The 27,572-nt window shown below is 38.5% G+C and overlaps 1 protein-coding gene across 4 annotated transcripts; it reads left to right on the plus strand.

Moving 5' to 3' along the window:
- On the plus strand, window positions 1-26,563 carry NitFhit (NFT-1 protein). Of its 4 annotated transcripts, none has more exons than XM_070097212.1 (15): window positions 1-166; window positions 3,785-3,915; window positions 4,667-5,302; window positions 5,993-6,119; window positions 7,842-7,997; window positions 10,339-10,539; window positions 10,675-10,810; window positions 11,814-11,890; window positions 15,677-15,849; window positions 16,146-16,282; window positions 17,194-17,369; window positions 21,553-21,734; window positions 22,932-23,071; window positions 24,229-24,401; window positions 25,636-26,563. In XM_070097212.1, the coding sequence occupies exons 3-15, from the start codon at window positions 4,743-4,745 to the stop codon at window positions 25,810-25,812; spliced, it is 2,415 nt and encodes an 804-aa protein (XP_069953313.1). In that variant the 5' UTR covers window positions 1-166; window positions 3,785-3,915; window positions 4,667-4,742; the 3' UTR covers window positions 25,813-26,563. The 4 variants fall into 4 exon arrangements, with proteins under 4 accessions (XP_069953313.1, XP_069953315.1, XP_053650193.2 ...); XM_053794218.2 differs by lacking the exon at window positions 1-166 and adding an exon at window positions 1,818-1,990; XM_070097214.1 differs by lacking the exon at window positions 4,667-5,302 and having other exon boundaries at window positions 56-166; window positions 25,636-26,561.
- Window positions 26,564-27,572: the final 1,009 nt, after the last annotated feature.

Here is a 27,572-nt window from a genome sequence, read left to right on the forward strand (position 1 = left end):
TCGTATATGGGTGCACGTGAACCAACTGACTAAATCCGCTGATTCACAATGACTCCAAGAACCCACGCTGAGAAGAAACTTCAGTACCAGTGTTAACAGAGTGCAGATATCTCACTCTACCTGGTCCTCAGCATCAGTGACAAATTTCCTCCCCGTTCTCTCCCCGGTAAGTTTATTTATATTAATCATACGTAGCTCAGTGTACAATTGGTCTTGGGCGCTATTCATCAGAAGCCTTTTTTTTTTTTTTTAGTTGTGCCGCTTAAGCGGCTAGTTAATTATACACTCCAATTTCATCCTGTGAGTGGTATCGTAAAACTCAGGATTAGAGGTCACAATGGGATAATTCTCATCCTCGATTATTTTCTAAAATCAATGTTCTGGAAAACACACACGACCTTGGGACAAAAAATACCATCACACAGACTCTCTGAGCTGATGGCTCCCTTAACCCTAACAGTGGGAGGGCAGGAAGTGCTATTATTGTCAACCGGCCTGATGGCACTATAATACAGAGATGTATTAGAATTAATAATTGGGCTTTCCACCTTACAAACTGAGCTGTTTACCATACTTGTTGGTGTCAAGCTTGTGGTCTGGTCCCAGACTAAGCCGAGGGGGCGTTGACTCCCGAAACCCTCTCCAGGTATACTCCAGGTACAGGCTTCCAGGAGCATGACAAAGCTAATGAATTAGCTAAACAAACATTTAATAAAGAGAAAGTTGAGTATAATTTGTTTTCTCAGAGAAATTTACGAAACATTGCCAGAAAGGAACTAGCAAACGAGCTTGAAGAAAGTTGAACAATGCAGACAAGAACTAGCAGATCCATTATCCATCATAGCAAAATGAGTGAAGTCAAACATATCTATGGAGAAAGATATAAAATCAGTAGATTGGAAGATGTTGTTACTGCTAGACTAAGGCTAGACTATAAGTATCTCTGGCAGTTCGGTTAATATGGATATGTCAGTGACATAAAATGCAAAGTGTATGTGGACATCGACAAGGCCATACATTGGAGCATTATATCTTAGTGTTCAAACATTCAACCTTTCAGAGTCACCTCCATACAGACCTTATAGGATATGACAAAACACCTCATTTTTAATGATAAGATTTCTGAAATCTTTAGGTTATATCCAAATTTTGCATCGACTAGATAAACAAAACTGTCTTTGACCACCCTAGAAAATACCGTGCCCATATGACAACAGGAAAATGCAAACTCCCTTCCTGTAAGCTTTTTCACCCTGAAATGTGTCCCTTTTCAATACAGGAAAGACAGTGCCATAACTTATATTGCCAGGCACACCATCTAAAGGGGACTGCAACCCAGTTATGACCAATGATTTTCATTATTTTTAGTGGTAATAAGATACGCTTTTTGAAATTGTATTGTTTACTATTCTGTGTATAGCAACTATGTGAAGAAATGGTATTTTTAAGTGGTAATAAGATATGATGAAAGATGTTGGTAGCCCTATAAATCCCAAAGAAGATACGGCGAAAACTGTTAATTGCCCTATAAATCCCTAAATGAAATAGGATGAAAACTGCTGGTGGTCTATAAACTCCCAATAACATCAGGAAGATACCGCGAAAGCCTTCTTTGACCCTATAAACCCTAAGAATTATAACCTTTATATTATAATAATAACCTTTATATTATAATAATAAGGTAAAAACACCCCAATGGAAATAAGTCACTCTTACTTTTTTGGGTTATCCCAGGTTCTCTACACATATGCTGCTATGTATGATAATTCTATGTAACTGTATTTGTGTATACCTGAATAAACTTACTTAAAAAGATTCGGCAAAAGTTGTCAGTGATCCTATATACCCCAAGAAGATACGGCAAAAGCTGTCAATGGCCCTATAAATCCAATAAGCGAGATTGTTAGTGGCCCTATAAACCCCCAACAACACTTGTAATAAGTCCAAGAAGTTACTGTACCTCATAGTACATATCGAGTTCTTCTCTTAGGTACGTTAAATTCACTTTGTATTAAAATGGCTAACACATCCTGTGAATATAATACTAATAATCTGCGTACATTTTAAGATTTTTGTCCCCTCAAGGAAGGTTCCTTGATGTTGGTGAGGGGCTCTTGATTTAGGGAATTGGATCTGTGCTCCAGTTCCCCGAATTAAGCCTGAATGCCTTCCACATCTCCCCACCCAGGCGCTGTATAATCCTCCGGGTTTAGCGCTTCCCCTTGATTATAATAATAATAATAATTAAGATTTTTGTATGCCAATACAGATCACCCGGTGTAGGTTTATACTTTTGGTCTGTATTGAGGCTACAAAATACTGCAACTATCCTGTCTGCAGTAAAATCATAGGAAACTCCAACCTGTGCACTCTGAGGCCATGAGAGATAATGGCCCTGTCTACCATGAGTCCACTAAAGATGGTGGCCTTGTGCATCTTGAGGGTACAAAAGATGGCCCTATGCACCCTTAGATCACTAGGGATGATGGCCCTGTGCACCCTGAGGTCACTAGGGATGATGGCCCTGTGCACCCTGAGGTCACTAGGGATGATGGCCCTATGCACCCTGAGGCCACTAGGGATGATGGCCCTATGCACCCTGAGGTCACTAGGGATGATGGCCCTATGCACCCTGAGGCCACTAGGGATGATGGCTCTATGCACCCTGAGGTCACTAGGGATGATGGCCCTGAGGCCACTAGGGATGATGGCCCTATGCACCCTGAGGCCACTAGGGATGATGGCCCTATGCACCCTGAGGCCACTAGGGATGATGGCCCCATGCACCCCGAGGCTATTAGGGATTGTGGTTCTGTCCACTCAGATCATAAGACTCCCTCTACCCTGAGGCCTCTAGAAATAACTACCTTGATGTTTCAGTAGGTGTCACTGCCTACAATAAGTCCCTCTCAAGAAAAGTTCCTAGATGCTGGTGAGGGGCTCTTGATCTAGGGAACTGGATATGTACTCCAGTTCCCTGAATTAAACATGAATAATTTCCACATCCCCCCACAGGCACTGTATACTCCTGTGGGTTTGGCACTTCCCCATTGATTATAATAATAATACAATAAGTCCACAAGAGATGATGGCCCTGTATTCCCCTGAGGCCACTAGAGGGTGGCCAAGATAAGATAATGCTGTATGAGATGTAGTTAGGTTAAATAGAGGTAATTTTGCAGATTTTTCTTGAAGTGCTACAATGGTTGCTTTATTAAGTGCATGATTAGTATGGGCAGATTAGTAATAAATTAAAATTATTTAATCAAAGATATTCCAGCAAGTCAAAATACAGTAGTTTGATTTATTTCCAGTGGGGTTCGCTGTTTATTCTGTATCTGATTTATACACATGCTTAAGCTGACCTTAGAGCCAAACTTGAATGCGAAAATCACTCCCTATGAAAGCAAAAGTCTTGGCAGGAGATGCAACATAATGTTGAGATAGGTTCATTGCACATAACATTAAACTTATTTATTCTTAATTTTCTTTTTAATTTGAACAGTAATACTTCAGGTTTCCCAGAATGCAAGCATAATTTGTTATCTATTGTTCATTGTTCACTGTTCAGATTATAACACATTAACTATATATTTTCAGTCTTTTCCTAACACAATTAGGGTAGTGTCATCAGCATATGTACTTTAATATGAATTTTACACATGATTATCCAGATTCTCTTCCATGTCCCATATGACGATTGTGCAGAGCAATGCATTTCTACATTTGCTCTCATGTAATGTGAAACTACATATTACTGACACATTACCATCTTCTATTACAGTTAATCATCCATTTAAGTCATCTACCAATGAAATTTTTGTTAAGGGGCTTAATACGTGGAAAAACAGCTATACTTGACAACAGGAACCACTTGATTCCTGGAATACAAAGTATGTTCAAAATGGCTGCTAGGTAAGTATTTGAACCACAGAGTGGGTGGGGATTGGACTTAGGGCAAGTAAGTCCTAAAAATTCTGGCCAGTGCATAAGCCACTCGACTTGGAGTTTTAGGACTCACTTGCCATGGGTTCAAACACCACCCATTCCATGGTTTGTTTGCAACTGTGTTATTTTGATTTCGTGAGTCAGTTAAGCATTCAGTTTGTAGAAACTACTTGAAATGTACTGTGCAGTGTATCATATCAGGTATATATACTTTATATACAGTTTTTCAGTAACTATTAGAAGTAATAGTGATTATCTGCTCATATATGTATTGGGAATTATGTTGTATATGTTGTGTTTCTCATACCAACATGTGCTAGGGCAGTGTTTTTCAACCAGGGTGCCACAGCACCCTGGTATGCCACTGACAGTACCCTGGTGTGTCACTGACAGTGCCCAGGGGTGCCACAAGATTGTTAGTAATTTTGCCCTAACTTCATCATCCTAATTAAAACATCTCATTTTTTTTTACTAGCATGTTATATAATTAACTACCACAGAAACAGATGTCATTAAATGGTAAACTATAATAGTATACACATAATAGTAAATACATAATTAATATTAAGTCAAAGGGCATTTATGACAAGAAAGTAAATTGATATAATAGTCACAGGTTGTATTTAGTTTACAGTCATCATTTTCTTTGTGTACAACTTTACAGTATGTGCCGTCCAATATGTGATTGGTTTTCATCATTGATGTGTTGACTTCCCAGGGTGATGTAATGAGTCGCTTTCTCATTTTACTATAAGGACAGACGTTTTAAACAGTAGCTTGTCCTTTAACTTAATATGAGCAAGTTTGTGATTAAGAGAAAACATGAGGATGACTGCGGTGAGGGCAAAAAGGAACACAAAGGTGGAAATATGAGTGAAAGAAAAAGAACAGTTCCCACTTCCGGTAAAACTGATGTGATTAGAAAAAAGAAAAGGCGTTTGTATTTGGACAGTTATTTAGGTCTGGGATTTACTTTGTGTGGTGATGAAGTTAATTCTATGCCAGAATGTGTTATTTGTGGTGATAAACTGGCCAATGAAGCTATGGTACCCAGCAAATTAAAGAGACATTTCACTACGAAACATGGTCATCTTACTAACAAGCCTCGATCATACTTCGAGAGACTTTTAAATGAGCGAAAACAACAGAACCTGACATTATCTAAAATAATCAAAGTTTCTAATAAAGCTCAAGAGGCCAGCTACTTAGTGGCAGAATTACTCGCTAAAAATATGAAACCTCGTTCAGAAGCAGAGACACTTATTCTCCCTGCTTGCAGTACCATAGTAAAAACAATGTTTGGGAATGAAGCAGAAAAAGAAGTTAAAAAGATTCCACTCTCAGATAATACCAAGTTAGTTTCTATTTGTTTTGTATATTTTATTGTGATTTATATTGCTTGTGTATTACACTAACAGGCTTGAATATTTTATATTTCGTATGTGTGTTTTACGCGCTTGTATGGCTAGGGGGTGCCACAGAATAAAATGTGTGACTTGAGGGGTGACATCACTGAATAAAGGCTAAAAATCACTGTGCTAGGTGTTATGTACATCAGCCCAGCAATGAACGTAATTTTTACCTCATTTTTAGTCTGGTGTAGTGCTTATAAGTTCATTATTTTTTCACAGTGGTTGTCCTGCACACTTACATATATTGTACGTATATATATTTTCAACACGCCTTGATTATTCCTTATTTTACTGGCTCAGTAATAGAGCCAGTTATTTATTTCCTTTTACATATGTATATATAGGCTCTGGCTAGGTTAGGAGATGGTCTGCTGACCTAGCAGGGTGCATGTTGGGTTAAAAAAATACACCTGCGATAAAATAGGAATTAACAAAATTACCTAATAACTTACAAAATTTCTTCTTATGTAGGATATTCAGTATTTGAATGTTAAACTGTTTATGGAAGTTATATAATTATGTTGCAGAGTTGTAGCTGAAAGCTGAATTAATAAGATAAATAGTAATTTTTTTTTTTTTTTTTTTTTTTTTTTTTTTTTTTTGCAAATAAGATTTCTGTGGTATCTCTACAGGAATAAGCAGGATGATACTAGACCAAAGAGGGTGGCAGTGACACAGATGACTGCATCTCGAGACAAAGAAGCAAATTTTATCACCTGTGTTGACTTAGTGAGAAGAGCAGTGGAATCAGGAGCTCAGGTGAGTTCTATATACAGTAGTCCCCACATATCTGCTGGGCATATGTTCTGAGACCTACTGTGGATACCTGGAACTGTGAATAGTAGCAAACCCCATATATAAGTTATTTTTCATTTTTATGGCGCGTATAACGGAGATAAAACACCTCAATTACTGGGAGCGCTTGAGGTTCCGGAACCTGTATTCCCTGGAACGCAGGCGGGAGAGATACATGATTATATACACCTGGAAAATCCTAGAGGGACTAGTACCAAACTTGCACACGAAAATCACTCACTACGAAAGCAAAAGACTTGGCAGACGATGCAACATCCCCCCAATGAAAAGCAGGGGTGTCACTAGCACGTTAAGAGACCATACAATAAGTGTCAGGGGCCCGAGACTGTTCAACTGCCTCCCAGCATACATAAGGGGGATTACCAACAGACCCCTGGCAGTCTTCAAGCTGGCACTGGACAAGCACCTAAAGTCGGTTCCTGACCAGCCGGGCTGTGGCTCGTACGTTGGTTTGCGTGCAGCCAGCAGTAACAGCCTGGTTGATCAGGCTCTGATCCACCAGGAGGCCTGGTCACAGACCGGGCCGCAGGGGCGTTGACTCCCGGAACTCTCTCCAGGTAAACATACCTATGATAAAGTTTAATTGATAAATTATGCAAAATAACTCTAGAATTAGCACTTTTTCACTGATGGATAGCATTTCATGGCTTCTCTTAGGCTTTAAAGAACTGCCAGCATCACTGCTTTTGCACTTTGGGGTCATTATTAAGCAAAATTAAGGGTTATTTTGGGCCACAGTAAACTGTGGATAACTGAAACCGTGGATAGCAAATCCATGGATACGGGGTTCTACTGTACTACTATTTACAGTAGAGTCTCTCCTCACTTGGTGATATACTTGTTTACCAATGCCTAGGACTTACGACAGGCTCTCTGACCAGTATTCATACCTAAATAATGTATATTAGAGCTGATTTCCTCTATTCTTTTTATTTCAGTATACAGCACACTACTGTATAAACATTTAAAAATATACCAGAAATGTTATAAATGGTGCAAAGGTGGCATTAAAACAATATCAAAGATGGTTGACACAAACTCACTACCATTATAGAATGCCCCTCACTTAGCGACAAATTCATTTAACAACGTGGTCTCACGAATGGAACTCCATTGTTAAGTGAGGAGAGGCTGTATTCCACATTAGATCATGAATATTGGAATTACAAATTGTCACTCTAGTATTATAGAATGATATATTAGAAGAAAGATATGAGAAATGTATCGGGAAGTAGGAGATGGAACATCTAATATTCTAGGCATACACGATGTATGCATGGAAGATTGGAGTGGAGACAAGCGGTCCCTGGAATCTGATGTTTTTTGTAAAAAAATGGAATATCAGTGCAGGAACTTGGAGGGAGGGGAAGGAAGGGGGGCAAACCAGCTAGCATGGCTTAAATTTTAAAGGTTCAGAAGTGCCTTATGGAAATGCAACTAATCTGAGAGTCATAATAATACAATAATTGTATTTTCTTCCTAGGATCATCTTGGCATGGTGGAAAATGGCTGAGGATGTTCAAAAATTGCTGTGGGGTTCATTTCTTATTGCTTAACAGTGATAAAATGTATAATTAAATTTACTGGTGTACAGTATGGTGCTGTGTTTTTCTTTGTGTAATAAAGTTGTTTAAAATCATTTAAATGTATTTATTTCCTTTAAAGATGGTGTTTCTTCCTGAGGCTTGTGACTACATTGCTGAATCAAAGGAAGAATCAGTTCAATTTGCAGAGTCTATTAATGGACCACTGGTGTCTAAATATCAGAAGTTGGCAGCAGAAGTGCAAGTTTGGTTATCACTGGGAGGACTACATATAAAGGTACTGGTAATTTTTAAGTTTACCTTTTACATTTGATGTGAATACAATACAGTACATGTATATTTGTGTGCCTGTTTAAAGCTATATAGTATATGTATCAGATTATGTACTGTATACAGTTACTGCCAATTTAAGTTGCATTAGTGCTTCTCCTGTATGTTGCTAAATATCTTTGTTGTGAATTATGATTTGTTTGTAACACAACTTTATCTTTATTTATTTAGCATTTATGAGAGAAAGAGTGTAGGAAGAGTGGCTCTAATGTTGAATGAACAGTTGTGAAATAAAGAATTACAAAGGTTTAAATTCAATAATTTTGTACTTTTTAGTAAAAGTGGGACATGAGAGGTGGGTAAAAGTCAGTGTTTAAGTACCGAGAGGTTAGAGGGAGGGATTTTGAAAAGTGTTATGTGATATTTAAGGAATTTTTAGTCACGCGAGAGAAGAGTTTTGAGAGATTTCAGTGATAAAGTGACTGACTATATTGTGGAAAATGTGAGGTAGCTGCTTCAGTTGTCCAGTGGTGACTTGACTGCAACCCTGTAATGTGAGGTAGCTGCTTCAGTTGTCCAGTGGTGACTTGACTGCAACCCTGTAATGTGAGGTAGCTGCTTCAGTTGTCCAGTGGTGACTTGACTGCAACCCTGTAATGTGAGGTAGCTGCTTCAGTTGTCCAGTGGTGACTTGACTGCAACCCTGTAATGTGAGGTAGCTGCTTCAGTTGTCCAGTGGTGACTTGACTGCAACCCTGTAATGTGAGGTAGCTGCTTCAGTTGTCCAGTGGTGACTTGACTGCAACCCTGTAATGTGAGGTAGCTGTTTCAGTTGTCCAGTGGTGACTTGACTGCAACCCTGTAATGTGAGGTAGCTGCTTCAGTTGTCCAGTGGTGACTTGACTGCAACCCTGTAATGTGAGGTAGCTGCTTCAGTTGTCCAGTGGTGACTTGACTGCAACCCTGTAATGTGAGGTAGCTGCTTCAGTTGTCCAGTGGTGACTTGACTGCAACCCTGTAATGTGAGGTAGCTGCTTCAGTTGTCCAGTGGTGACTTGACTGCAACCCTGTAATGTGAGGTAGCTGCTTCAGTTGTCCAGTGGTGACTTGACTGCAACCCTGTAATGTGAGGTAGCTGCTTCAGTTGTCCAGTGGTGACTTGACTGCAACCCTGTAATGTGAGGTAGCTGCTTCAGTTGTCCAGTGGTGACTTGACTGCAACCCTGTAATGTGAGGTAGCTGCTTCAGTTGTCCAGTGGTGACTTGACTGCAACCCTGTAATGTGAGGTAGCTGCTTCAGTTGTCCAGTGGTGACTTGACTGCAACCCTGTAATGTGAGGTAGCTGCTTCAGTTGTCCAGTGGTGACTTGACTGCAACCCTGTAATGTGAGGTAGCTGCTTCAGTTGTCCAGTGGTGACTTGACTGCAACCCTGTAATGTGAGGTAGCTGCTTCAGTTGTCCAGTGGTGACTTGACTGCAACCCTGTAATGTGAGGTAGCTGCTTCAGTTGTCCAGTGGTGACTTGACTGCAACCCTGTAATGTGAGATAGCTGCTTCAGTTGTCCAGTGGTGACTTGACTGCAACCCTGTAATGTGAGGTAGCTGTTTCAGTTGTCCAGTGATGACTTGACTGCAACCCTGTAATGTGAGGTAGCTGCTTCAGTTGTCCAGTGGTGACTTGACTGCAACCCTGTAATGTGAGGTACCTGCTTCAGTTGTCCAGTGGTGACTTGACTGCAACCCTGTAATGTGAGGTACCTGCTTCAGTTGTCCAGTGGTGACTTGACTGCAACCCTGTAATGTGAGGTAGCTGCTTCAGTTGTCCAGTGGTGACTTGACTGCAACCCTGTAATGTGAGGTACCTGCTTCAGTTGTCCAGTGGTGACTTGACTGCAACCCTGTAATGTGAGGTAGCTGCTTCAGTTGTCCAGTGGTGACTTGACTGCAACCCTGTAATTAGTCAGACCACATCTTAGCAATGTTTGAATATATAGGGTAGGATATTATGCTGTGATTCTGTAGTAATGACTGATCTCGTATCATTTTCCACCTTGTCTGAGCAATATCAGTCATCCCAAAAAATTCATCTGAACATCCTTAGCATTTGTTTCATATAAAACTATATTCTGCAGTTTTTAGTGTTATTTAGCTATAGCTTAAAATATTTATTTATGCAGTTCAGTATATAGAGTACGTATACTGTATATACGTACTTACTTTTAAATTTATATTCCTAATTTTATCTTTGTCTGTTAGTCATTTCTAAAATAATTTAGATTTTAATTTCTTGTAGTGATCTGTATAATATTCCTACTAACAATTTTTTTATATTCACATTTAACATCAGGAAACAGAAGATAAAATAAGAAATACACACATAGTGATAGATAACACAGGCAAGATTGTATCGACCTACAGCAAGGCGCATCTGTTCAGTGTGCATATTCCAGAGAGGAACTTGCACCTTGAGGAAAAAGCCTATGTATCACCTGGCAAAGCAATACTTCCTCCTATCTCTACCCCAGTGGGAGCTGTTGCTCTCTCCATTGTATCCTTTAAAAAAAAAATAATCTGTTGTGAGTATGTTAATGTACACACATGTATGTATATATAGAGCAAAAAAAAAAAGATATGCTGCAAGTGTACAAATATACTTTGATTTAGCCCTTGACTGCCTCACTAGTGCTATGATGTGCGGTTTCCAGAAATGAGTTTAATACAGAGAAAACTTGGTGCACAAATTTTGACCTTCCCATCAGCCTTTACAGTCACAACTGGTCTAGCTCACTGGGAGGCTCTTCTTCGAGTTCGAGCAATAGGTAATTTTATTTTTACATGCACATTTCATGTCTTATATTGAAATTGAAAGTAGTTGAGAAGTTATTATAGTAAGTTTTTTCTTTTATTTATAGTTACCAGGTTATGAAAATGAGTTTAGTGTAGTTCACTTTATTGTTTAAATATGTAGACAATCTTTTGAAATAATTTGGTTTTCACTTTTATATTAGTAAGTGAAAATTTCCATTTCTTTTATTGTATAATATATTGAAATTAACTATTTGCAGTTACGTAGTTGTTGCTACAACAGGTCCCACTGGAAATTTAAAGAAATTAATAGATTCAACAATGAAGTTGGGACACCCAAAGCATAGCTATGATCCTGTTACTTAAAATAAGCAATCACTGCTAAGGTCTCTGATATGGACATATATGACTACAGATATGCATAAAGACAAAGATGGACAAAGATGATAAAAAGAAAAATCTGAATTGTGGGAACAGACTTACAGCAACAATGAAGAAACAAAGACCTATGAAGGAACATGGTCGCAACTTATGTACTTACAGAAACAGAAATGATATCAGTCATTTGAAAGTTTAAGCACCAGGACCATGTGCTAGAGCTAACTCCTCCTTCAAGAGAGCATGCCTTGATGCCAAGCTCTGTATGATTCCTGCAGGTTTAGTTAGGGCTTCTATATAATTATAACAGTAATAATAAAACTCACCCCTCTCACCTTCAATAAGTAATAACAGTGCAGAAGATGTTTTAGTGTCAGTAATATTGATAAATGGAGATTTCACACTCAAGTAATCTGAAGTGATATAAGAAAGATTTAAGTGTAATGAATGATGAGAAAGTGTAATGCACTGGGAGGATGACATGCTATGAGGAGACAAACTTCATACATAAATTTATGTGTATTGTAAATACAGTAAGACACATGGGGTTGGGAGCTATTGCAAACCCTGATGAGTTGAGAGATCTGGCAAATAAAGCTGTATATACACTGTATATATACCTGTATATTCAATTTGCAGAAACACAGTGCTATGTTATTGCAGCAGCCCAGACTGGCCAGCACAACAAGAAAAGATCTTCATATGGTCATGCCATGGTATGTGACATGAACCATTTTCAATTTTTTTTAATTCAGTATATTTTTGCATAAAGTATCTGATGTTGATTGCACTGATTTGCAATCTTGTGTCAACGAAATTATTAGAGCAAATTTTTTTTATTTATTAACATTATTACGGTATTATTATTACTGCTATTACTATTTTTGCATCTCAGTGAGTCTCCTACTAAGGCAGGGTGACCCAAAGAAGAAAACACATTCACCATCATTCATTCAGCTGCTGTCTTGCCGTTATTATTATTTTTTTTTTTTTTTTTTTTTCAACAAGTCGGCCGTCTCCCACCGAGGCAGGGTGACCCAAAAAAGAAAGAAAATCCCCAAAAAGAAAATACTTTCATCATCATTCAACACTTTCACCACACTCGCACATTATCACTGTTTTTGCAGAGGTGCTCAGAATACAACAGTCTAGAAGCATAAACATATAAAGATACACAACATATCCCTCCAAACTGCCAATATCCCAAACCCCTCCTTTAAAGTGCAGGCATTGTACTTCCCATTTCCAGGACTCAAGTCCGACTATATGAAAATAACCGGTTTCCCTGAATCCCTTCACTAAATATTACCCTGCTCACACTCCAACAGATCGTCAGGTCCCAAGTACCATTCGTCTCCATTCACTCCTATCTAACACGCTCACGCACGCTTGCTGGAAGTCCAAGCCCCTTACCCACAAAACCTCCTTTACCCCCTCTCTCCAACCCTTTCGAGGACGACCCCTACCCCGCCTTCCTTCCCCTATAGATTTATATGCTTTCCATGTCATTCTACTGTGATCCATTCTCTCTAAATGACCAAACCACCTCAACAACCCCTCTTCTGCCCTCTGACTAATACTTTTATTAACTCCACACCTTCTCCTAATTTCCACACTCCGAATTTTCTGCATAATATTTACACCACACATTGCCCTTAAACAGGACATCTCCGCTGCCTCCAACCGTCTCCTCGCTGCTGCATTTACCACCCAAGCTTCACACCCATATAAGAGTGTTGGTACTACTATACTTTCATACATTCCCTTCTTTGCCTCCATAGATAACGTTTTTTGACTCCACATATACCTCAACGCACCACTCACCTTTTTTCCCTCATCAATTCTATGATTAACCTCATCCTTCATAAATCCATCCGCCGACACGTCAACTCCCAAGTATCTGAAAACATTCACTTCTTCCATACTCCTCCTCCCCAATTTGATATCCAATTTTTCTTTATCTAAATCATTTGACACCCTCATCACCTTACTCTTTTCTATGTTCACTTTCAACTTTCTACCTTTACACACATTCCCAAACTCATCCACTAACCTTTGCAATTTTTCTTTAGAATCTCCCATAAGCACAGTATCATCAGCAAAAAGTAACTGTGTCAATTCCCATTTTGAATTTGATTCCCCATAATTTAATCCCACCCCTCTCCCAAACACCCTAGCATTTACTTCCTTTACAACCCCATCTATAAATATATTAAACAACCATGGTGACATTACACATCCCTGTCTAAGACCTACTTTTACCGGGAAGTAGTCTCCCTCTCTTCTACACACCCTAACCTGAGCCTCACTATCCTCATAAAAACTCTTTACAGCATTTAATAACTTACCACCTATTCCATATACTTGCAACATCTGCCACATTGCTCCTCTATCCACTCTATCATATGCCTTTTCTAAATCCATAAATGCAATAAAAACTTCCCTATCTTTATCTAAATACTGTTCACATATATGCTTCAATGTAAACACCTGATCTACACATCCCCTACCCACTCTAAAACCTCCTTGCTCATCCGCAATCCTACATTCTGTCTTACCTCTAATTCTTTCAATTATAACCCTACCGTACACTTTTCCTGGTATACTCAGTAAGCTTATTCCTCAATAATTTTTACAGTCTCTTTTGTCCCCTTTCCCTTTATATAAAGGGACTATACATGCTCTCTGCCAATCCCTAGGTACCTTCCCCTCTTTCATACATTTATTAAACAAAAGTACCAACCACTCCAACACTATATCCCCCCCTGCTTTTAACATTTCTGTCATGATCCCATCAGTTCCAGCTGCTTTACCCCCTTTCATTTTACGTAATGCCTCACGTACCTCCCCCACACTTACATTCTGCTCTTCTTCACTCCTAAAAGATGGTATACCTCCCTGACCAGTGCATGAAATTACTGCCTCTGTTTCTTCCTTAACATTTAAAAGTTCCTCAAAATATTCTCGCCATCTTCCCAATACCTCCATCTCCCCATCTACTAACTCCCCTACTCTGTTTTTAACTGACAAATCCATATTTTCCCTAGGCTTTCTTAACTTGTTTAACTCACTCCAAAATTTTTTCTTATTTTCATTAAAATTTCTTGACAGTGCCTCTCCCACTCTATCATCTGCTCTCCTTTTGCACTCTCTCACCACTCTCTTTACCTTTCTTTTACTCTCCATATACTCTGCTCTTCTTATAACACTTCTGCTTTGTAAAAACCTCTCATAAGCTACCTTTTTCTCTTTTATCACACCCTTTACTTCATCATTCCACCAATCACTCCTCTTTCCTCCTGCCCCCACCCTCCTATAACCACAAACTTCTGCCCCACATTCTAATACTGCATTTTTAAAACTATTCCAACCCTCTTCAACCCCCCCACTACTCATCTTTGCACTAGCCCACCTTTCTGCCAATAGTCGCTTATATCTCACCCGAACTTCCTCCTCCCTTAGTTTATACACTTTCACCTCCCTCTTACTTGTTGTTGCCACCTTCCTCTTTTCCCATCTACCTCTTACTCTAACTGTAGCTACAACTAAATAATGATCCGATATATCAGTTGCCCCTCTATAAACATGTACATCCTGGAGCCTACCCATCAACCTTTTATCCACCAATACATAATCTAATAAACTACTTTCATTACGTGCTACATCATACCTTGTATATTTATTTATCCTCTTTTTCATAAAATATGTATTACTTATTACCAAATTTCTTTCTACACATAGCTCAATTAAAGGCTCCCCATTTACATTTACCCCTGGCACCCCAAATTTACCTACTACTCCCTCCATAACATTTTTACCCACTTTAGCATTAAAATCCCCAACCACCATTACTCTCACACTTGATTCAAAACTCCCCACGCATTCACTCAACATTTCCCAAAATCTCTCTCTCTCCTCTACACTTCTCTCTTCTCCAGGTGCATACACGCTTATTATAACCCACTTTTCACATCCAATCTTTATTTTACTCCACATAATCCTTGAATTAATACATTTATAGTCCCTCTTTTCCTGCCATAGCTTATCCTTCAACATTATTGCTACTCCTTCTTTAGCTCTAACTCTATTTGAAACCCCTGACCTAATCCCATTTATTCCTCTCCACTGAAACTCTCCCACCCCCTTCAGCTTTGTTTCACTTAAAGCCAGGACATCCAGCTTCTTCTCATTCATAACATCCACAATCATCTCTTTCTTATCATCTGCACAACATCCACGCACATTCAGACTTCCCACTTTGACAATTTTCTTCTTCTTATTCTTTTTAGTAATCTTTACAGGAAAAGGGGTTACTAGCCCATTGTTCCCGGCATTTTAGTTGACTTTTACAACACGCATGGCTTACGGAGGAAAGATTCTTATTCCACTTCCCCATGGATATAAAAGGAAAATTAATAAGACCAAGAACTATTTGTAACACAAAGTGAAGATAGTTAGGTGAGCAGGAATTTATTCATGTTTTAATTTACTGTTTGTTTTAGGTTGTGGATCCCTGGGGAGCTGTAGTCTGCCAAGTTAGTGAAGGAACTAACTTTGCACTGGCAGACATAAACCTTGATTATCTACAAAATATTCGGCAAGAAATGCCGGTACTGTCACATCGTCGTCTAGACTTGTATCACATTCTTGATATGCAGTTTCCAGACTACCCAAGGTATGGTGTATTTAAGTTTCCACTTATGTAGCTAGATTCAAATAACTCTAGTAATATAAACATTAGTACAACTAATAAACTCTCATTTTCAATCACTTCAGTCTCTTATTCATTCATTTAAATTTTATTCATTCATTTATATTTATTTATAAGACTGATTTATTTCTTTGGCCTGTGAAAAGCTTGGAGACCTCTGATTTAGTTTGATAAGTTACCTTCATGAATTCATGTTAGACTTCTCATATAAACTATTGAGGTACATCTCTTGCTAGTTTGAAATGTATTGCTATCCACAGAATTTGTGAGCTGCTTCCATTTCCAAGTTCATACGTCAGCTATCAGTTTGGGACGGTATCAGTTCCTGGGTCGTGTGTTTTTCTCAAGACTCAGCTTTCTCAAGCATTTGTCAACAAAAGGCCGATAGTTCCAGGACGTATTCTTTTATACCAAATGCCTACGAATTGTTGATGATTTGTGTTGCAGGCTAAAGTTTTTCAGAAAAAAAAAGCATTTGATCATTCAGTGTCTTAAAGTACACAGTAATTGCATTTTTGAAATACATGTATAAAGCTTGCCGGTCTCCCAGTACAGCATGAGGATCCACCTACCTGTGTCTAATTGAACATGGTTGAAGATGGCATATGAATATTATTGTCATGTTTAACAGTAACTCTTATTTTCAACTCATTATCTGTCTCTTGCTAAGGCAGGGTGACTCAAAGACAAAAACACAGTCACCATCATTTGTTCATTTGCCATTTTTCCAGAAATGTGCTGACATCAGTCAGATTAACCTCTGACTGCAACATCCTCATACCACAACTTTTTATATGCATATAATTAATATCATTAGTTGTATTCAGTATTCATAAGCTGTTCTGCCACTTCTCTATACTGTCATACTCTTTCTGTATTTGATCAACTATTGTACTCTACACTTTCTTTTACTGTTATGTAATCACTTAATTCACCCTATTTTCTTTTATACTTAATCACTTTTTAACACTTCATCAGTGATGTGTTTTCAATTTTCTGTATATTTTTTTGCTATGTTCCATAGCTCTACTGAATCACTTTAGAAATAGGTTTTTTTTATATAGGGACTATGCTTAAAATGGGGATACAGTTATTGGATCTTGTTGGATTTTTATAGATGTATAATATAAACATATTTCTATTGCCTCTACATAGACAGCAATTACGTATGAGTGATGGTGAAAATGTTGAATGATGATGAAAGTTTTTTCTTTCTTTTTGAGTCACCCTGCCTCGGTGGGAAGCAGCTGACATGTTGAAAAAAGAAAATTTCTATTTACTCTCTGCAATTCTTAACTCAGCCATCAGATGTTCTTCTGACTCCCGAGAGACCTGCCAAGAGGTTTCACCAACTGCAGGTCCCGGAGCTTAGTGACTTGGCTCAGCTCACCCAGAAAGCTCTAGAAGTCATTATGTGCTGTTACCAAGAAAAGACTTGTCAGATTGCCATTCAAGATGGTCCAGCAGCCGGGCAAACCATTGATGTATGTATACAGTGACAGAACAAAACAGGGAAGGAAAGGTTGATAGTGATTAAATAACAAAAAGGCACAATACCGTGACTGGAACGATACACAAATAACCCGCACATAAAAGACAGAAGCTTACGACGACGTTTCGGTCCGACTTGGACCATTGACAAAGTCACACTAATAGAGGAGGAGCAGGACGGCTATATATAGGCAGGAAGAGGTGGAGGTAGTAGTAGTGGTAGTAGTAGTAGTAATAGTACAAGAATTGTATATAATACCGACAGGATGAAATGACACACGCACAACACCCGGGCATCCTCACCGTAGACGTTTCGCCATCCAGCCAGCCACTGGATGGCGAAACGTCCACAACAAAGACAACCAGACGCCGCACATGTGTCTAATTTCATCAGTAGTTGTAGTAGAAGAAGAAGAGGTAGTAGTAGTGGTAGTGGTAGAAGTGGGAAATAAGGAAGACGAGCCAGTCAAATACAAAGGAAGGGGAGCACTGCAAGAGAGCTAGAAACCCACAGAGGGAGAGCAAGCGCACCGAGGTGCGTGAAAGGGGAAGTGGTGAAATAAAATAAAGAAGGAACAGAAACACGAGACAGGAGAGAGAAAGACAACCCAGAGGAGAAAAGGAGAGAGGAAAGGGGAAGAGGAAGAAGAAAAAGAAGAAGAAGAAGAAAAATGAGGATTCAGGTTAAGTCACGGGTGTTCTGAAGTTTGGAGCATTTTACAATGTAGTGGGAGAGGAAGGCATCTACAGAGACGAAGCCAGGGCTAAGGTTCATACAAGGAAAGTTGTGTATAAGAGAGGATTCAACTAAACGGCGACTGTTCGAGTTGGAAGTAGGGAAGACAGTTTTAGCAGAAGACCAGTCAATAGGATGGCTATGATCTCTGACGTGACAGAAAAGAGCATTGTTAGTGTCGGCAAGCCTAACACTATTTTTGTGCTCCCTAAGTCTGTCAGAAAGAGATCGACCAGTTTCTCCAAAGTATTGAAGAGGACAGGAGGAGCAAGAAATAGAGTAGACACCAGGAACATCTGTAGAGGGAGGAGAGGTATGAACGAGATTAGTGCGAAGAGTGTTAGTCTGGCGGAAGGTAAGCTTGATGTCTAAGGGACGGAGAGAATTGTTGAGATTAGAAAGACCGGAAATGTAGGGAAGGCAGAGGATAGAAGAGTTCCCATGAGTAGAGAGTTTGGGAGAGAAGAAATTGCGTTTAGCACGTGAGAGGGCAGAGTCTATGAAATGGGAAGGGTAGCCAAGACGGGAGAATGAATTATAAAGAGTGGAAATTTCTGCTGGAAGGAACTGAGGATCACAGATGCGGAGGGCACGGAGAAAGAGGGAGATAAGAACACTTTTCTTGACAGGGGAAGCATGATAGGAAAAGTAGTGAATGTACATGCCACTGTGCATAGGTTTACGGTAAACGGAAAAGGAAAAACCTGTATCTGAGCGGTGGGTTTTTCCTTTTCCGTTTACCGTAAACCTATGCACAGTGGCATGTACATTCACTACTTTTCCTATCATGCTTCCCCTGTCAAGAAAAGTGTTCTTATCTCCCTCTTTCTCCGTGCCCTCCGCATCTGTGATCCTCAGTTCCTTCCAGCAGAAATTTCCACTCTTTATAATTCGTTCTCCCGTCTTGGCTACCCTTCCCATTTCATAGACTCTGCCCTCTCACGTGCTAAACGCAATTTCTTCTCTCCCAAACTCTCTACTCATGGGAACTCTTCTATCCTCTGCCTTCCCTACATTTCCGGTCTTTCTAATCTCAACAATTCTCTCCGTCCCTTAGACATCAAGCTTACCTTCCGCCAGACTAACACTCTTCGCACTAATCTCGTTCATACCTCTCCTCCCTCTACAGATGTTCCTGGTGTCTACTCTATTTCTTGCTCCTCCTGTCCTCTTCAATACTTTGGAGAAACTGGTTGATCTCTTTCTGACAGACTTAGGGAGCACAAAAATAGTGTTAGGCTTGCCGACACTAACAATGCTCTTTTCTGTCATGTCAGAGATCATAGCCATCCTATTGACTGGTCTTCTGCTAAAACTGTCTTCCCTACTTCCAACTCGAACAGTCGCCGTTTAGTTGAATCCTCTCTTATACACAACTTTCCTTGTATGAACCTTAGCCCTGGCTTCGTCTCTGTAGATGCCTTCCTCTCCCACTACATTGTAAAATGCTCCAAACTTCAGAACACCCGTGACTTAACCTGAATCCTCATTTTTCTTCTTCTTCTTCTTTTTCTTCTTCCTCTTCCCCTTTCCTCTCTCCTTTTCTCCTCTGGGTTGTCTTTCTCTCTCCTGTCTCGTGTTTCTGTTCCTTCTTTATTTTATTTCACCACTTCCCCTTTCACGCACCTCGGTGCGCTTGCTCTCCCTCTGTGGGTTTCTAGCTCTCTTGCAGTGCTCCCCTTCCTTTGTATTTGACTGGCTCGTCTTCCTTATTTCCCACTTCTACCACTACCACTACTACTACCTCTTCTTCTTCTACTACAACTACTGATGAAATTAGACACATGTGCGGCGTCTGGTTGTCTTTGTTGTGGACGTTTCGCCATCCAGTGGCTGGCTGGATGGCGAAACGTCTACGGTGAGGATGCCCGGGTGTTGTGCGTGTGTCATTTCATCCTGTCGGTATTATATACAATTCTTGTACTATTACTACTACTACTACCACTACTACTACCTCCACCTCTTCCTGCCTATATATAGCCGTCCTGCTCCTCCTCTATTAGTGTGACTTTGTCAATGGTCCAAGTCGGACCGAAACGTCGTCGTAAGCTTCTGTCTTTTATGTGCGGGTTATTTGTGTATTGATAGTGATTGTTGTCATGGAGTTGTTAAATGTTTTACATTCTAGCAGGACTGCTAGTCATTTTTTTTCTCATGAACACTTAAGATTGCAGGTAAATCTTACACCCTTTTACGTATATTCATTATACAGTATGCTTGTTTTCTTATCTGTGTATTAGTATATCTTATTCCTGTTACATTTCTTTTCCAATTTGCAAGGCTTTGTCTAGACGAGTCCATGGCACCAATTAGAAATTAGAATTAGAAACATAGCATGTGATGTCTATGAATCAATGCTGCAAAGTATTCAAAAAGTCAAGGATGCAGCATTTAGATCAAGTGTTTTGGTTATTTAGTGTCAGCTAAAATATGATGAAAGACGGGCCTCCCTGTATATAGATAGATGATTTCTGAATAAGTAGAAGTATTGCACAATTTAACTTTGCTGAGAAATGTTGAAGAATGAGACACTTATGCAACATTCGGGTATCTTTTTGTGGAAACCTTTCACCAGCCAGAGGCTTCTTCAGTCCATAACAGGGAAGAATGGATTGATGAAGCCACTGGCTGGCCAAATGCTTCCACAATAAAGATTCCCAAATGTTGCACAAGTGTCTCATTCTTCAACTGGCCAGTTTTTAAACCATTAATGTTACTGAGCAGGCTTTATTTTTTGCCAGTTGAATTGATTCATTTTTTTTATTAGAAGGAAAATAATTAGTTGTGAAAAGTACTCAACATTGACAAAATTTTATTATCCTTATTATTATATTCCTAGAAAGCATTAAATCCTTATGGGTTTAATGCTTTCCAGGAGCTACACAGCAGGGGTGAGAGATACGAGAGAAGAGAGGTAAATAAGTAGTAGTAGTTGTATTTTTTGAATTGATGGCCATAAAAAGCAGTGTGACTTATTGCCATTGGGATGCTTAGGTTTTTTGCCCCAGGATGCAACCACAGTTGAACCTGTGGCAAGCCAGTCCTAAAACTAGGTCTATCTGTTATGTGATTTGTTTGCAATCATGTTATTGCAATTTTGTGAGACATGAAAACAGTTGACTAACTCTTGGATATTTGCTGCTAGATGATCCAGAGCATCAAGTGTAAGGAGACTGGCCCATACATTTCTCCTTGCCTAGGATTTAGCTCTGGAACATTTTGGTTGCAAGTCAAATGTTCTAACGTTGATAACATTGGCAGAAAGAAGAATTAGCTAGGTTACAGTTGCTGCAGCAAATTCGTGTTAGTTACAAAATCATAGAAAAACTGCTCTTAGACTAACAAGGTACTAATGACTAGAAGAGTTAATACTTTGTATAGAAAAAGTGACTGAAAATTTCAGTTCAAATTGTAACTATAATTTTTTCTCCCTTTTTCAGCATATTCACATTCACATTGTACCACTGAACCCAAGTTTGAACCAGAAACTACAGGGACACGAGGAAGATGGCACAGAGCATTGGAGAGACACAAATGAAATGCAGGAGGAAGCCAGCCAGCTTAGGCAATCGGCAACACAGATACTTCCCAATTTCTATAATGTTGAACCTGGAATCCCTTGGTAAGCATATAGAAAAGGATATGTAGCTTCTTGGTTATAAAAAAAAATCATTAAATTATATCATTGAAAAATTAACTGTAACAAGAAAAATATGAGGTTGTTTTCTCAAGCTTTATTAGGGCACTTAGTAGAAATACAAATATAGTAGGTGAACATGTTAAAAAAATTAATTACTCTATGAATGGAATACAAATGGAAAGAGAAAACCATAGTTGCAGTATCATTTGTATAATTAAGGATTTCTTCTTTACTTAATGGTGCTATTTTGACTCGGCAACACATCTAAAGCCAATAATAACCCAACAAAAAGCCGCAGTAAGAATAATCACTAAATCCCATCCCTGGCAACACACCCCCCACTCTTCATAGATCTAAACTTACTCCCTGTTCAGAACATCCACACTTACTACTGTGCAATCTACATCTACAGGACCTTAAATTCCAATATTAACCTTGACCTAAAATGCTTTCTTGATACTTGTGACAGGACCCACAGGCATAACACCAGACACAAACATCTCTATGACATTCCCCGTGTCCGACTAAACCTTTACAAAAATTCAATGTGTGTCAAAGGGCCTAAAATCTGGAACACCCTACCTGAAAACTCTAGAACTGCAGACACATTCATCACTTTCAAAACTACAGTTAGAAAACATCTTATCTCCCTGATACACCCCGTCAACTAACTACATGTTAGTTGACGGGGTGTATCACCCATCGACTATAAATGCAGAAATACGAATCTTAATCTTAAAATAATGAACCCTAACTAGTCATAAGCTTGCCTATGATACTCCAATATAGACACTATGTATTGTGCCAAAACAAAAGCATTCACATTGCTAAACTTACAAACTATACTGTAGTCACTTAGCCTTAATACCATAATCTGTAATAATTTAAAGTTTAGAATTAATCTAAGTCTGCCCGAAATGCCTGGCCATGCTAGGTGTCCTAGTGGCCCCCTCTGTAATTAGTATTTTAAAACATGTAAACCACACAATATCCAAAATCTGTAAACCCTGCATTGTAATCCTTATAGAGAATAAACTTGATTGATTGAAAATAATTCTTGACATGAGTTATTTTTGATATCTTTAAAGAAAAATATAACTCTATGCTGTTTACTTTTATTTGTACATAAAAACTTCTGTGAAGTGTATTATTTTACTTACTAATAGACTTTATTTTCAGTAACACATGTGTGGAGATTCCTGAGCCTGAGTGTCTTGAAAACTTTCAGTTTGGTTCAGTACAAGTTCCAAACAGTTGTGTGATTGTTAAAACAAAACATACTTACGTGTTTGTGGCACCCTCTCCTGTTTTGCCAGGACGTATCCTCTTGTATATTCTAAATAAAGTATTACCTTCATATACAGTTTCTAGTTGTACAATGTACATTGCATTTTCACATTTTACATATTGTTTTAGATATGAAACCTGAGTGGTGTGTTGGGGTATCTGTGGAGACAAAGAACATTATCCATGGAGGCAAAGATGGGAATGTACGAGAGTATAGCAGTACCAACACTCTTATATGGGTGTGAAGCTTGGGTTGTAAGTGCTGCAGCGAAGAGACGGCTAGAGGCAGTGGAGATGTCCTGTCTAAGGGCAATGTGTGATGTAAATATTATGCAGAGAATTCATAGTGTGGAAATTAGGAGGAGGTGTGGGGTTATTAAAAGTATTAGTCAGAGGGCTGAAGAGGGGCTGTTGAGATGGTTTGGTCATTTAGAGAGAATGGAACAAAGTAGAATGACTTGGAGAGTGTATAAATCAGTAGGGGAAGGAAGGCGGGGTAGGGGTTGGCCCCAAAAATGTTGGAGGTGGGGTAAAGGAGGTTTTTGTGGGTGAGGGGCTTGGACTTCCAGCAAGCATGCGTGACTGTGTTATATAGGAGCGAATGGAGACGAATGGTTTTTGGGACCTGACGAGCTGTTGGAGTGTGAGCAGGGTAATATTTTGTGAAGAGATTCAGGGAAACCAGTTAGCCAGACTTGAGTCCTGGAAATGGGAAGTACAATGCCTGTACTTTAAAGGATGAGTTTGGGATATTGGCAGGTTGGAGGGACATCTAAGCTGTCATATCTGGGCACCTCTGCAAAGACAGTGATTATGTATGAGTGATGGTGAAAGTTGGTTTTTCTTTCTTTTTGGGCCACCCTGCCTTGGTGGGAAATGGCCGATGTATTAAAAAAAAAATGAAACCTGAGACTATTATTTATATTTCTAACATTAAGATCATATTTTTCATAACTTACCAAGATTTCAGTTGTTACTCAGAAGACCTACAGTATTTGGCTAGTCTTCCAGCACTTTTTTAATGAATTAAGTTTTAATGAATTACATATTTGTCAGGAATTATCTGTTCTAATAATATTTTATATGACTTTTTGGCTTATACATGTATTTGTTTTTGTTTTTGTAAATCACCATTTTGATTATTTTTGTATGTTGCTCTATTATGTCATCATCCTTAACATTTTGTAAGATATCTATGTAACCTTCCTTAAGCCTTGTGCAGGCTATAGAAAGGCAAGTGCTGAACAGGTCACAGACTTTTTCATTGTAATGCAGTCAGCTGAGCGCCTCGTGGAAACCAGCCACAAGGCTGAGTCATCTACCATTATCCTCTTAGAAGATGCAGACTTAATTCAGGATCAGGTTTGTTTACTGTCATTTTAATATATTTTTATTCCAAAAATGTTTCATATACAGGACATTTTATGTTAAGTATGCTTTTCTAACACAATTTAGAAGTGATGGACAAAAATGAAAGTAGTTCTGCAAGATGGTATCTATGCAGCCTCGGAACATCTGAATCCATAACACCAGTTTAGGTTTAACAGATCTGTGGTTTGGATTGGCTATAATGTGAAAGAAACTTTGTGAATTCTGCACTGAGATTATTAGTCACTGATAAGCTAATCTTACTCATTACCTGACTCCACATACTGATTGGTGGATAAAAGAAAGGCAAGTGAATCTAAGCAATGCTTTCACTTCTTGGACAACAGGCAGCAGACCAGCCAGCTCTGAGGAAGGTATAAACATAAGGAACTGCTGGTTGAAATAATTAAAACCAGTCTCTTAAGTCCGAGAGACTCCATTAACAAAAGGAAACTCATAAAATATACCTGATGAACAAAATCTCTGACTGGTCACAGACCGGGCCGCAGGGGCGTTGACCCCCGGAACTCTCTCCAGGTAAACTCCAGGAGTGACCATATTAAAACTAGCATCATTGTAAAATTCTGAACTGGATACAGAAAATAGATGTCATAAAAAAAAAAACCTGGATTCTATACTCTTTGTTTGTAGCCTAAAGGAACACCTCTCTTATACAATAATTAAATTTATCTGCTCTCAAGGAAGGTGCCTGGATGCTGGTGAGGGTCTGTTGATTCAAGAAATTGGACCTATCCTCCCTCTTCTTGGATCAGCTCTAATTGCCTCCCATTTTCCCAGACCATATAACCTCATGGGTTTAGTACTCTCCCACACATGTAAAAATAGTAATTTAGCAAAAAATTAGTATTTTATTAGTCTTTCATATCTGTATACAATACAATGAAGGAAAGTTATTTATACTACTGTAGAATAATGAATTATGAAATTATGGGAAACCAGGGTATTCATTTAAATTATTCTAAAATACTTAAGTGTATCATTTGCTCTCTTGCATTTCATTCAGCCACTGACATTTTTCTTTTTTAAAAAAATACCTAGTTTCAACTCAGACATTCACTAGCCTGGGGCTGTGATATTTTATAAATAGTTAACACTTCATTTAATAATAATACTGTATAGTAGAAATTATTTGTGCAGTATATGTGTGGAGTATTTATATTTTAAATTTATATTAAAAAAATTTAATTACTATAGATTTTCTTTACAGAATTTGCACGTACACGCTCACATCATTCCAAGGACAGAAGATGACCTTGCAAACAATGATAATGTTTACGTGGATGTTTTAAATCATTTTAAGCAGCATTCTGAATGGACTTTTTCACAGGAGGTCATAGCTTATGCTAGTCATTTAAGACGTTTATGGCTTGAATTGAACAATTAATGTTCCATTTGAATTAACAGCAAATGTTCAATATACGTACTTTTGTTGTTTGAACTTGCCTTCACTTCTACATCCTTGGATGTTACTGCTTACACTCCTTCAAATAACATGTGATTTAAAAGTAACAGTTACTTGTTAAATTATGCAAAATTACATTAATAATGTTTTATATTTACTGTAATTTTTGTAAATATATGCAGCCTCTCCTCACTTAACGATGGAGTTCCGTTCCTAAGACCACGTCGGTAAACGAATTTGTTACTGAGAAGCGTACTATAATGGTAATGGGTTTGTGTCAACCATCTTTGATATTGTTTTAGTGTCACCTTTGCACCATTTATAATATTTCTAGTATATTTATAAATGTTTATACAGTAGTGTCCTGTATATTATAATAAACAGAATAGAGGAAATCAGCTTTAATATACATTATTTAGGTACGCATACTGGTCAGAGAGCCCGTCATAAGTCTGAGTCGTCAGTAAATGAGTATATCGCTAAGTGAGGAGAGGCTGTACTGTGATGCTCTTACATATTCTGTATATTAGTGATGATCAGTTATCCAGAATTATCTACTATATGGACATAAATTGTTTTAGACATTCTGAATTTTCAGGCATTCTTTATGTGTACGTATATGCATGTATGAATGTACGTATGTATTATGGATGGTACAGTACCAAATTTATGCTGATCCCAATACTTTGGCACATCCTTATGTATGCATGTATATACATGTATATGTATATACATGTATATGTATATACATACATATATATATATATATAATATATGTATATATATATATATATATATATCTTTCTTTCTTTCAACACACCGGCCGTATCCCACCGAGGCGGGGTGGCCCAAAAGAAAAAACCAAAGTTTCTCCTTTCAAATTTAGTAATATATACAGGAGAAGGGGTTACTAGCCCCTTGCTCCCGGCATTTTAGTCGCCTCTTACAACACGCATGGCTTACGGAGGAAGAATTCTGTTCCACTTCCCCATGGAGATAAGAGGAAATAAACAAGAACAAGAACTAGAAAGAAAATAGAAGAAAACCCAGAGGGGTGTGTATATATATGTTTGTACATGTATGTGTAGTGTGACCTAAGTGTAAGTAGAAGTAGCAAGACGTACCTGAAATCTTGCATATTTATGAGACAGACAAAAGACACCAGCAATCCTACCATCATGTAAAACAATTACAGGCTTTCATTTCACACTCACTTGGCAGGACGGTAGTACCTCCCTGGGCGGTTGCTGTCTACCAACCTACTACCTAGACATATATATATATATACATATAAAAAAAAAAAAAAAAAATATATATATATATATATATATATATATATATATATATATATATATATTTTTTTTTTTCTTCAACAAGTCGGCCGTCTCCCACCGAGGCAGGGTGACCCAAAAAAGAAAGAAAATCCCCAAAAAGAAAATACTTTCATCATCATTCAACACTTTCACCACACTCGCACATTATCACTGTTTTTGCAGAGGTGCTCAGAATACAACAGTCTAGAAGCATACACATATAAAGATACACAACATATCCCTCCAAACTGCCAATATCCCAAACCCCTCCTTTAAAGTGCAGGCATTGTACTTCCCATTTCCAGGACTCAAGTCCGACTATATGAAAATAACCGGTTTCCCTGAATCCCTTCACTAAATATTACCCTGCTCACACTCCAACAGATCGTCAGGTCCCAAGTACCATTCGTCTCCATTCACTCCTATCTA

This window comes from Cherax quadricarinatus, chromosome 56 (assembly GCF_038502225.1).
Source record: "Cherax quadricarinatus isolate ZL_2023a chromosome 56, ASM3850222v1, whole genome shotgun sequence".
In the NCBI taxonomy this organism is placed as follows: domain Eukaryota; kingdom Metazoa; phylum Arthropoda; class Malacostraca; order Decapoda; family Parastacidae; genus Cherax; species Cherax quadricarinatus.

Coding starts and splice junctions, on each gene's coding strand:
- NitFhit (XM_070097212.1), top strand. CDS start 4,743: ATGAGCAAGTTTGTGATTAAGAGAAAACATGAGGATGACTGCGGTGAG. Junction 21,735..22,931: donor GTTGAACCTGGAATCCCTTG/GTAAGCATATAG, acceptor CTTTATTTTCAG/TAACACATGTGTGGAGATTC. Junction 23,072..24,228: donor CTCTCCTGTTTTGCCAGGAC/GTATCCTCTTGT, acceptor ACATTTTGTAAG/ATATCTATGTAACCTTCCTT.